General features: G+C 42.3%; 1 protein-coding gene across 3 annotated transcripts; it reads right to left on the reverse strand.

Annotated features, from left to right (window-relative positions):
- Positions 1–304: 304 nt before the first annotated feature.
- On the reverse strand, positions 305–12,672 carry esrp1 (epithelial splicing regulatory protein 1). Of its 3 annotated transcripts, XM_084358570.1 has the most exons (16): positions 12,342–12,672; positions 11,836–12,003; positions 11,616–11,732; positions 11,189–11,300; positions 10,566–10,709; positions 9,070–9,124; positions 8,834–8,944; positions 8,594–8,726; positions 8,415–8,457; positions 7,350–7,669; positions 6,414–6,638; positions 6,063–6,315; positions 4,522–4,702; positions 3,373–3,514; positions 2,801–2,923; positions 1,465–1,586 (listed from the first exon to the last, which is right to left on the reverse strand). In XM_084358570.1, exons 1-15 carry the CDS (start codon positions 12,471–12,473, stop codon positions 2,822–2,824), a joined length of 2,238 nt encoding a protein of 745 aa, XP_084214696.1. In that variant the 5' UTR covers positions 12,474–12,672; the 3' UTR covers positions 1,465–1,586; positions 2,801–2,821. The 3 variants fall into 3 exon arrangements, with proteins under 3 accessions (XP_084214695.1, XP_084214694.1, XP_084214696.1); XM_084358569.1 differs by lacking the exon at positions 2,801–2,923 and having other exon boundaries at positions 305–1,586; positions 6,075–6,315; XM_084358568.1 differs by lacking the exon at positions 2,801–2,923 and having other exon boundaries at positions 305–1,586.
- Between the last annotated feature and the right edge of the window lie 242 nt (positions 12,673–12,914).

The following is a 12,914-nucleotide window of genomic DNA, read 5'->3' on the forward strand; positions in this document are numbered from 1 at the left end:
ATTCACTTTTCCACCCTGTTAAAAGAAGGACCATCCTCTGAGATAATGTGCTTAGTGTGTCCGAGTGACAATAGTTTCTTTGCCATAGCATGTGTGTGTGTGTATGTGGGAAATGCAGAGGTAATCGCTGAGGACAGTGCGAGGGAGTTCCCACAGTTTTGCCTCCAGCCACATTCTGTCATTAGGCAGCTCCACCTGTGTGTTTGTGCTCCTTCACACACCCATCCAAAGTATAGAAAAGGACAATAAGTACATAGCAAAGAGAGGTGAGGGCAAATAGGGAAATCAAACAGCTGAAAGTTGGCAGACTTCACATGTTTTCTTTATTGTTTTTTTCAGCATTGTCACAGCAGGACGTCACGAGCAGGAAGTCCTACTGAGGGACGTCCTAATGGCAACTTTGCAGGGCACAAACGGCAATTATATTCATAAAATACACGTCCTTCATTATTTCCTTTCCTTCTCAGCTTTCCATCTACTCTTTAAATGATTTGGTTAAAAAAGGGATTTTCCTCCTGTTTGCTCCTTTCCATTGTGCAAACAGCGTACATAGATTGAGCAGAGAAGACAAGGAAAGTGTGATGGACTGATAAATCTTAGCGGACCTATTTGGGTAAAACGAAATAAAATCTGTCAGAAACCACCTCTGGCTCCTGAGATTCACTTGGTAAGCTGAGAGCTTGTGACATGAGTCCTCTTGGTTAGGTAACAGAGAACTGGGACGGTCCTCTGTTCAGACGCGAGTCCAAAACAAAGGCAAGACAACATTGGCATTACACAACATGGAAACAGGGGCTTTGGTGTGAGATGTGTAAGTGAAGCCTGATGCAAGGATCAGACTGTTCGACAAACTCACAGTGTAACATATGTTATCATTCAGAGATACTGCTATTATATTAATTAGTAGTCTTATTGATTAGCAGTGCATTGATATTTGGCATTATGTAAACATCTTAAAAGTTTTAACTACTAACTTCTTCATGCACTAAAGCTTCAAATACAATCACTGTATCTGTTTTAAATTGTATATAAACACATAAAATGCATCGCATAAACAGATTAAGTAATAAGACGTATCAACACAGCCATGCATAATACTCATTTTCATCTCTTTCACACTAAAACACACTCGCACACACTTTCACTCTTCACAGAGAAGCTTAAGGAAAGAGATTTATCTCAGTTTTTACTAAGTCATATCAGTGATTATAATATCATAACATGTTAAAAAAAATCTCTATAGAGCTTTTAAAACTGTGCAATACAAGACAAAACTGCTATTTTTGGCTAAGGCCACAATGATTTTGGTATAAAATACATAAATTTCTGTTCTTATAGATATAAATAACACATCTAAAAGACTATTTAAAAAAAAAAAAACCTAACAATACATTAACAAGTTGTTGACATGTACCAAATTGTCACATGACCTTTGTATATTTGTGACCCTACAGCAGGGTCAGGTCCAGGTATTGCCCTGCTGCCGGCTTGGTCATGAGAGCGGGGAGGGACATGAGAGGAGCGTCGCCTCCACTGGACTGACCGATCAGACTGCTGCTCAGGAGAGAAACGGACTCCGCGGGACTCTGGAGGGGGAGACGAAGGAGAGACAGAAAGAGTATTATCCCAGTGTAACAACAGAGCCCTCACACCAGCACCAGATGTTACCCATCACCTTCTCAACCACCTGAAGGCTATACCTGTTATTACCAATCTATTATTACACTACAACACCACCAATTGACCGTTTGCAAAGCCCTGCCCCCCCATTAGTTTCTGTTGCTATGCCTGTCAAGCTTTCCATTCAGGGTATATGAAGCAGTTTACAATGATAACTGTGGACGATAAACCACTCAAAGTTATTAGTAATGTTTGAAACAAGCTGCAAAAGTTGGAGGGGTGAGGAGTTTTTCTTCATTCAGTATTCCCATTTCTACAGTGTCCTTAATATTGCTTAACATAGAAACACAGAGCGGACGACGTAACCGTCATGTAGGTGTACATTAGTACCACTGGAGTCTATTATCTTAACTTCAATTCAGATGAAGTCATGGCAAACGTTACAGTATCGGACACAAGTTTGGTGGGAGTTGTGGGAAACTCCCTGAACCCAAACAAAGAGCAGGAAAGTTGCTGTTGTTACCCTAAACTTTAGCTTAGCTTTAGCCTACTAGCATCTGGCTCCAGTCGGTTAGCTTCTAATAAGCCCTTTGGAAGGAACACTGAGTTAGGCCTACTACTGTGGGTCATAAGCTAGTCAGACACTAATTACATGCTAATGATTCCAGCTCAAATTAAAACATATAAACCATGTTTATCCATTTCTTTCTCTTTTACTGATTTATTCTGGTGTTAGAAAGGTTGGCATCAAGTTATGGAAGCTATGACTGGACGATCGTTGTAGGGTGGCGGGGTTTAGCAAACGGTCAATTAGCCCTCTCAGCTATTGGTGTAGCCCCCAAATAAATCTTTGAGAGGACAGAAATGTAGTAGCCATTATTAGATAAAGCAAACTGCCATAAAAGACTCTCACAGTCGCTCAGAAAACAGAACCCCACTAAAATTATTCAAAACAAAACCCAAGGATTGACGTAAATCCAAGAAATTTCCTCCAACCAACCAGCCCAATCAAAAATGTATCCACTGTTGCTGCTGCGTGTCGTTAAAATCTCTGTCTAAAGAGGAAATATTGTTGTCGTGTTGAGCCCTGTAACCCCCGGTAACCAGTCAAGACCCAAGCCCCAGCTACAACCCTTGTCTACACTAAATCGCCCTCCCAGAGACCTCAACCAATCCTTACCTGCCACCTGCCTTAGACACCTTAAATACACACCCATTCTTTGGGCTGTGTAAGTAATGTCCCGGTCGGGTCGTGAGCATGCACATGCCCGTGAGCGTGCATGAGAGCATCCTCGGGGGCATACTGTGGTGTGAGGAAGGGGGAGGAATGACAGAGAGAGGGGCTGTGATACAAGCAACAATAGATACTAACCTTAAGGCAACATGGACCTGTAAACTCCAGCAAGAGGAGTTTAAACATACTGTTCACTCTCATATTCATCATATCCCTGGGATCCTTCACTTTCCTACAAGTTTAAATAAGACTTGAGTTCCTCCAGTTCAAGTCTAAGCAAGCAGCAGTTCATAATGTGACAGAACAGGGAGAGTAGACAGGATAAACTCGTTTGATAGCCTCTGGGCAAACAGTGGATGTCTGACAATACACACCCGCAACAGAAGGAGAACTGTATACAACACTTGGATCCTACAGAGAGGTATGTGAACTCTTGTTCAGGGTTTGCAGGTATAGGAACTGTAGTAACAACCAGTAATTAAACATATATGGTTGATGTGTAGAGACTTGTCTATTACCTGGTATCCCTGCACGGCATTAATGAGGTCTTTGACTCCGTTGCTGTTGTAGGTCAGGCCTGGCATGCGCACCAACCCCCCTGGGGAGGAGAGGGAGGAGGGGGAGGGGTAGAAACCTAGAGTGGTAGGTGAGCCAGGTGGACTGATAGTGGAGGAGTGGTGGAGGATAGACAAGAGAGAAGGCACATACGGACTGTTAGCATGAAAATACTTTCAAAAATGATTTGAAAGCTGCAAACAAAGCACATATGAATCACAGGTCTGGGAGTAAGTTTGGGCGTCGTCTTGAAATGTTTTCTCAGTGAAACAGGGCTGACCAGGGACAAACAGAGGTCACCGATGTTTACCAAGTTATCTGATAACACAGTGTTCAGTTATTAACTACCCTTGTCGCAGTGATTCTCCTTGGAAGACGCATTTTAACCAAAGACAAGCTGATACTCTTTTTCCATCTATTTTGTCAGGATCTGCACGAAATAAAATCAACAATGCAAACAAAAATATACCTGATAAAAAAAGAAACATAATACTAGAGTTTTAAATTAAAAAAACTTTGATTTTCTTGCATTTTTTTAAATGACTGTGACTGAAATAAAACAATTTGCATCATATTTTTGAACATTTCTGAGCAGTTTTCTTGTTTTTGGTGTTATTTCACAAAATTGTACATGAGCAACAAAAAAGTTGTGGTTTTTAAGGGCTCACAAATTTATATTACATGAAATCAGTTCAAGTTAATGTTAAAACTATTTCTGAACGTTGCAGTGCACTCAGTGCTTCAAGTTACCTTGATAATACCTATGCAAACAGAAGGCTCAGAAAATCAAACATGTTAACAATACCGGTTACATTTTTTTATTCACTTACTCAGCAGCACACAGGCCACAAGTAAATACTGTCTGACAGACTGGATGCAGGGCAAAGAACTCTGTTGGCTCTAAGTCTATTTATAAAAGTCTAAGCAACCTCTCAAAAAGTGATACAGATAAAATAATAAACACAATATATAACAGCATTATTTCAATATAAAGAATTTATAAAAAAGTCAATATATATATTCATATTCATCCCACTGAGTTAAGTTTTTGGTGTTTTGCTAGAATCAAATCCTGTAATTTACTGTTGCATTTACATCTCGTCGCTGTTTACCTGGGGTAGTAAGCTGCGTAGTTCATGTATAGCTGAGCTGAAGCGGGGTAGAAGGCATGTGCTGGGGGCAGAGGGCGCGGGCTCAGCAACACCTGGCCCATGGGAGGGTAGAGGGCAGCAGCAGCCTCTGTGGACAGGACAGGTGGAGCCGGGGTGAAGGAGTAGGATGGAGGAGACAAACCTGGGGAGGAGAGAACAGAGGGGGAGACAAAACACTTAAAAAACAGACAAACAGTAACAGAAACAGACAGTCATGATGATGAAGTCTGGTCATTGTTTGTTTCTGAGAGAGGCGCTCATGCAAATGTGCAAACAATGACGACTATAACTCAGCAGCTGACACATGTACAGAGTATATACGTGTCAAAGAGTGATGATAAGAATATGCTGCGCTGGACTGTTTTTACTTTGTGTGTCTTGCAGACCCGTAGCCAGGTGAGTAATCCCCCATTATTAGTGTTTTGATATGCCACCACACGTGTAGCTTAACATGAAACAAGCTTTTGATTGACTTTATTGTCAAAATCAACATGTTTACAAGCCTCGGTAGTATTCACTATTGTTCTACTTAACCGTTAGCAAGCTAAAGTCTAACTGATAAATGCATGGAGCCCTTTATATATCAGTTTTTTTGTTCGTTGCCATTACTGCGGTGGTGTCTCTCTACAACAACTGTGCGATTGAATGCAAGCTGCCCTAAGAAGTGAACAATTTTCTACTTTTAGCTTTACTTTCTATGTAATGTTACTTTTTACAGTGACGTGTAGAACATCAGGAAGAAGTGAAACAGAGTCATGATGTCTTTCTAACATGTCTAACTTTGAATCCATGTGCATAAATGTTACACTAATAAAAACATCTGCATATCATTTTAAACAGATTATAAACATTAGACCACTTTTTAAACTGCACCTGTTTTTTTTTTTGCACCGGTGCACATTTATCAGACACTGAGAACAAAGCATATTTCTACGCACCAGCGTTCACCTCTGCCCACCTCTCCCATAGCTCCACTGATTGGACAAGCACAGGAGACGCACACACCTGAGATGTGCCGGTCTGCTGAGGCTAAATCCCACAACCACTACTACCAATCTGATATGACTGGAGAGTTGTAAGCCATTTTACCAAATTAGAGAACTCGCTGTCTTGCTTACACTTTTCCAACCCTTTCAGATCTTTATGAATTACTGAAGCGGTGGTAAGGGTGTAAAATTAAGAATGAGTATCAAACATGCCGCTGAGGAAGATGAACTACAATCAGAGTGTGTGAACACAGGTGAGAAGGTAGATTAAACAGTTATCATGTGAGGTGTCTCAGTGCATGCAGATTGGGAATGTAATCACACTAAATTACAAAGGGGTACCACACACACAGCAACACACACTCTCAAACACACAGTTTGAATCCTCCTGGTAAGACCAGGCATCCGCTACCTCCCACAGTACTAGATTGGAGAAAACCCAGCAACCCTGCCCCCACGGCAGGAGCCCACCTACCCTGCAGTCCCGAAGCACCCCCAGCTCCCAGCAGCACTTACGTCTTGACTTACATGGCGGCGGGCTGAGCCCTGTCCCACTCCTGGTCCGGGTGTGTGTGTGTGTATGTGTGTGTGAGAGCGAGCCTCCCATCAGCACCAGGCCCATCTCCTCAGCGCTGCAGGGGAACACCTCCACGTAACGGCTGTTGGACCCACGCTGGCTTGACATCACTTGTTTGTGGAGCCGCTGCGAGGCCTGAAGAGCTCGCTCTGCTGAGGTCATCTGGATGAAGCAGTCACCTGACGGACGACCCTGGAGACGGAGACAGCCAGAAATTACTATGCAGTTTTGTGTCAGAGAACATCTCAGTTGATGACACATGGGTGTGTCAGGGTGGTTACGGCATGTACCTGCTGGTTGAGGACCATGTGCACGCCATGTGGTCTGATATCGTGTGTAAACTCGCCCAGGAAGGTGAGGATGTCTTCTATGCTCGCTGTGTATGGCAGCCCCCTCAGCCTCAGGCAGTCCCTCATACTACCAGGGGGGGGCAGGAGAGAGACTGTCGGCAGCACTGACACCAAGGGGGCAGGGGCCACGGGGATCAGAGGGGCCGACGAGTACCGGTTCAGCACCTAAAACAAACACATACGCACACAGTATTATGTATAGTATAGTATAAATTACTAACTGCAGCTAAGACTGTTGAGGAGGCAGAACTGATTTAGTTTAGTTTTTTACAAACACCTTCCTACCGACAGTTGACAACAGACATCAACCTCAATCTGAAACAACGTGAAGCGTCTTTAAATGTGTGTTGTAACGTCAGCCTGGAGCTGGCTTGTTTGCATTGCTGAAGAGGACCAATAAAACTCCCCAGTCTGTCATACATAAAAGCATAGGGAGAAGCCTCTGCATAGATATGAATGTGGGCTTATCAGTCCGCCGAGATAAGAAAATTAGTCCACATGTGCTCGTCTCATACATGAGGGAGACGACTGAGAAAACCAACAAAGTAGATACAGACTGTTTCACAGAGTGTTTGTGTGTACCTACACACTTAAGGGAAACACATACACGCAGTCCATCTTGTTATGCAGGTCTCCACCCTTAAGCCCTACACCAATAATGCCTACAACAGACTGAGGGGAAAACAAACACACCCACACTCTGTCACGCTTTGCTGTGTGCACACAAACACACATAATTCCTAAAAATCCCTCTTTTTGCCCTCAGAAAACAAAAAAGGATAACAAGAGACAGAACAAACAAGCCTTAATAAAAAGGTTGCACACATTGTACAAAGGAGCGCACCTGCTGCCATGCAGGCGGACACCCTGACATACCTGTTGGACCTCTGCTGCGGTGCTTTTAAACAGCTCAATGTATCTCCTCCCCAGGATTTCCTTGTGTTTCCTCAGAGCGCACTGGGCGTGTTCCTCGCAGGCAAATAAAACAAAGGCATCGCCAGTGGGACGTCCGTCTGGATAGCGGACAAATAGGATGCCGTCCTTCCCTCCGCTGACCGGACATGCCTCTTTAAGACCCTCCCCCGGAGAGAAGAAACTGAGCACCTGCTCGTGTGTGGCTGTGAAAGGAAGACCTCGCATCCTCACTATGATCTGGTCCTCACGGGACAGGAACATTGCTACCTCATTGGAGGTACCTGGAGCAAAGACGAAGAAACAGACACAAGTAAATAACATGGCTCGTACAGCTATTTAAGAGTAAGATTTTAAGGTGCCTAAAACAAAGCTTTTCTGAACTCTTAATGTTTTTATCATCACATCAATCCCTTCTATTGTCATTTTGTTTTGTTTAAGCAGCTGTTCGTACCAACTTTGACTGTATGTTTTGATCATGATTATTTAACACTGGCTAATTTGGACAGCAAGAGACAACAAACAAATATACCGACAGGATTGTTTCGTTTCATTACATGAGTGATTGTGCAGCTGACGCACGTTACGTTGAAAAGAGTTTATTGGAATTCAAGCACATTCCTAATCTTCAAAAACATAATGGTTCAAATGAAGCGCTATCCAAACTTTCAGGACTTTGCACAAACCCTGAAATAAACAGGGAGGATCAGATCAGATCTGTAGATTTCAAAAGCTTAAAGTTTCCCACAACACAAATATTTTGGCCCTCCAGTTCTATAATCATATTTTTATCCCTTCATGATTTTGATTTTCCCTCTTTGCATTTTTCCTCCAATGTATTTTCCCAAACATATTTATTTCTTTGTAATTATAAAAAAGTGTGTCATGGGGTTCATTTTTCACATATTCCTTAGGGTCACTGGAAGTTTTTCAGATCCCATTGTCGAAAAGTTGAGTACAAACCCAGTTTTACTAAATTAAGCTGCTGCTGTGAAGCTAAAATACAGTTTAGTACGTAACGCTTCTCACCTCCTGCTATCTTCAGGAAGTCCTCTCCTGTTGCTTTGTAAACCTTAGAAGAGTAAGACAGACATTATTGTGACTACAGGTGCAGTAAATGAAGGCAAAAGACATTAGATTAGATTAAGTCTCGGTGTTGGGGCTGATTCATTTAATTAGTAGTGACTAGCAGGGTTCAGACAGGTTACCTCTATGTATCTGTTGCCCATGTGGTGTTTGTGTCTCTGCAGGGCCAGGTCTCTGTGCTCCTCACTGACAAAACGAACAAGAGCTTCTCCGTTCCTCCTCCCCTGAGCATTAAGGCACAATGCAGCCCCTCCTCTGTACAACACAACATACAGAGCATTAGACAAGATGTAAACCTAAAGTCAACAGCAGGTTTCAGTGTACACAATGTTGACTGAGAGGTTTGAGCAGCAACAACATACTTGGCAATGTTGAGTCCTCTGAAGAATCGAGCGATGTCCTGGTCAGAAGACTGCCATGGCAGCCCTCTGGCTCTGATCACAGTGTTGTCGCACACTTTCTCCATCTTACTGCTGCACACACACACAAACACACACACACAAACATAAAGAGACATTAGCTCGGCAGGAGGGGACTTGGATTGGATTTGAGAGGCGGAGAACAATAAGATTATTTATCTTGAGCAAACTTTACTCACCAAGTGCCGGTCTCAAACTTCTCGCTAACTCTCTCCTGATTAGAAAATGTGTGACCTGTAACGGGAACACTTGTTAGATAAGCGCCTTTTAAAGTCACATATTAGACCACATAACGTCAATGATGCAACCTTGTAATCAACATGATAATAGTCTAGTAGCGTTTCTTTTAACAGAAATGAACATGAAGAGAATTCATGTGTTCATTGTAAATAAATCTGCCAGTTATCATCTCGATTGATTGATTGTTTTTTTTCCCAGAGATGAAAGCTATATATTCAAATGTATTTTTTTGTACGACTAATAGTCAATAATCCAGATGATCAGTTCAAAGTCTTTTAAATCACTTTTGCAAAACTCACTTTATGAAAAATTATTTTTGGCATTTTTAAATTGTTTTATAACACTTTGGTACATTTTACGCTCTTTGTGTTTAATTCTTACGGCTTTTATTGTGTTTTATTCTCTTGATGTTTTAAACATGTCCTGTTTTTTTATTGTAAAGTACTTTGTAACTGTGTTTTGAACAGTGCTATGTAAATAACGTTAATTTATTATTATTACTATCATATAAGACAAAACAGCAGCACGTCCTCACATTAGAGAGACCGGGAACATCACACTACTGGCATTTTACTGTTTTATTGAAAAACATCTAAGATGATTAATCGATTACCAAAATAGTTTGTACCTGTACCTGTTTTAATTGGATTGCTTGTGTATCTTGTATCTTCCATGATCTCTATTTGTATTGTTTTTGTGTTAATAAACTTGTTTTTTGACTTATACTTTTATTTTGTATCTTTTATGTCATTTTAAACTGTTACTTGATATCAGTGTAAAGTTAATAATACAAAAAAATTAGCTGCTGATTATTTTTCTGTTTTGAGCTCTAATTTCCTTAATTATCATCTTAGCAGTGCTCTTGAAGTATCTTTTCTGATGCCACCTGTAAACTCACAGTAAAGTCTATACACATAAATGAATGTCAACGTCAATGTCAACAGCAATTAGCAAACCACACACACACACACAAACACACGTGTTCTTTCGGTGTCCAACACTGACACAATTTCGTAAAGAGAAAATTGTAAAATATATTTTTGACCTAAAAGTACCTTCGAAACTATAAAAAATGTTGGGTATCAATCTACTGGAAACAATAAAATTGGCTGACAAACATCTTGTCAACATATTGCCTGTAGATGCTATGAAGCAGGTGACTGGGACATGGAAATTCACCAAATTTGAATTCATGGATATCAGTTACAGAAGAACTCATTTTAGACATAGAAAAAGTTACTGTCAAAAACAGAGATCAGACTGAACTTGTTTGTTTTTTCTGAGTGGGAGTTTTAATCATGTATTCAAAATGTGTAATGGACTGTAATGGAAAAAATTATTTTCCCGTGGTATCGGAGTTAGAAATTCCAGTATCATGACAACACAAGGTCTAAATGCCAAACTAATGAACAAATCAATCATATATGACACTCACTGAATGGCTCAGAAAGCAGGGCGAGGACGATGCTGGCCATAGCCTGGACCTGCTGTACTCCGATTTCTGGTGGCAGTGGGGTTGTCGGCTCCAGTGTGGCTGAGGGATCCCACATGGTGGGGACATCAGCAGATATACTGAGAGCTGAGGAGGACGCAGTCAAGGAAAGCAAACAAGGAACAGCCAAAGACAGTCGAACAGAGCGGAGAGGTGCCGTACACACATGCGTGTGTCAGCGTGTGACAGGTGTAAAATGGAAATAATTAATGAAAGAAATGAAGAGGAATTAAAAAAGAGACACACACACACACACTTTTCCTGTTTGAGTGGGTGTGTGTGGGGTTTGCCCTGTTGGCTAAACACACACTCGTTCGCTGAGCGCTTAGTAAAGGTGCTGCCATTGTTTCCCTATTTGCATTTCAAAACCTCTAGACCTGCAGCCAACACCCCGTTGCTCATAAACTTCTAATATGTGCGTTGCATGGAGAAGATCAAGCTAAACATATGGATGGATTACCAGAAACTGTCCACGAGTTAAACATTAAAAGCATCACATTTAAGAGTGAAGTTCACAAACATTCACTGACACACCAAACGTAAACAGGTGACGTATTGAAGGATACACTCTGCCATGGTGTGTACATTCAGAGCCTTGAGGTCGGATGTGGGGAAGTGCCTCTTGAACTCCTTCCGAAGGTCAAAGAAAGAGTAGAAACACTCCGGGACCAGGATGTTCTGCGGAGGGGAGGAATTAAATGAAAGGATGTGAACATGTGGCCCATCAGCAGCTGCTGTTTTATTGCCATCATCTATCTGTTTGCACACTCGAGTCTTCAGTGTGCAGCACGAAGACATGTGGGAGAATTTAATCAGCTTCATTGTGTGGCGGTGTTTTACTCCGCTGCAGATCAACTTTCACAGCTACATTTAATGCAACGAGTGCTGACACAACACAATTCCTTTGTGACTTTGTGAAGTGCTGAAGGATCCTGCAGCGGGGAGAGAACATCCGCCCTGGCTGCAAGGCGTTCACACTACCAGCTCGCTCACCTTGCTCGCGGCCTCGGGGTGAATCACTTGGCGGATGTGGAGCTGCCCGTCTGTACACAAACACACCGACGTGCCTGCGCCCGCGCTGTTCACCTCGTTTGTCAGTTGTAGATGAAACTGCAAAGACAGCAGATAATTCAAAACTCAATCCAGCCCTCGAGCATCTCTACTACTATGTAATAAAATGCCTTTGTTCTAGTGACTTCATGGAGGCTTTTACCAGGTTTAAAGCCGTCTCAAGACTCGTCGCTGTTGTGACACAGTCTGCTTTGGATCCACTCTTCTCCTCCATGCTTTCCTCCGCCACATCCTCCTCCTCCTCCTCTTCCTTCTCCTCTGTGGAGTCTAAGGGGTCAGGCTTAATGAGGAGCTCATTCACCTTGCCCAACTGGTTCAGAGGAGAAAACACGTCAGTCTTGAAACACGCTGACATAGAAACTCACAGGCTGATATAACAGCGTTGGCTGTAATGTAGATCTCTATTACACATATGTCAAAAACAAAAGCAGGAACGTATTAAAGATAGTAGTCCTCCCATTACTGAGAAACTTTAGCCAACATTCACCTTAAAGATGTCTGTTAATACCATTTTATTAAGGTGTAACAGACATCTTTACATTATTTTGTCTATGTTTGAGTCTCGAGCTCTCCACTCCTTTACTCACCACATTTCCTGCTTTAGAATAATTAGCTGTAATAACTAGTTTAGTATTAACAACTTCTTACCTTTTTGTCCTTTACATCCACCAGCTGCCAAACCAGCTGCACGAGCTCCTTCTCGTCAGACCCCAGCAGCTCTCCGCTCGCGCCAGATGTGGCGGTGAAAGCCACCACCAGGTAGTCTACCTGCGCCGTCATCTGAACACAAACACGGCTCCAAAGAAAAAAAGAAAAAGAAAAACTAATCTAATACTACACGAAACTAAAGGACAGTAAGTGGAGATACGCAGGAGAGGAGACACGCGGGGGGGCGACAGGTATAAACACGTTTACTTTGACACCTGAGCGCGAAGGTGAGCTCCGTAAATCCAAGTTTCGTCGCGTGAGAGATTGTACGTGAAGCCTCCCGCAGTCACCATCGCGGAGTAATGGCTGAATGTTCCCCGTTTTTGTAGTGCGTCTACCTGTGTGACCACGTGACTCTCTACCTGCCCCCTCCCTCCTCCAGGTGGTTTCACCGAGTAGAACGTGGCAGAGCATGGAGGACAAATGTTTTCTTTTTTTTAATGTATAATAATGTTGAAGTAATTCCAGTGTTTGTTAGTGTTCAGGCCCGGCAGATAGTAAAAGATAGAGTAA

Source organism: Pagrus pagrus (assembly GCF_965226575.1).
Source record: "Pagrus pagrus genome assembly, chromosome: 7".
In the NCBI taxonomy this organism is placed as follows: Eukaryota; Metazoa; Chordata; class Actinopteri; order Spariformes; family Sparidae; genus Pagrus; species Pagrus pagrus.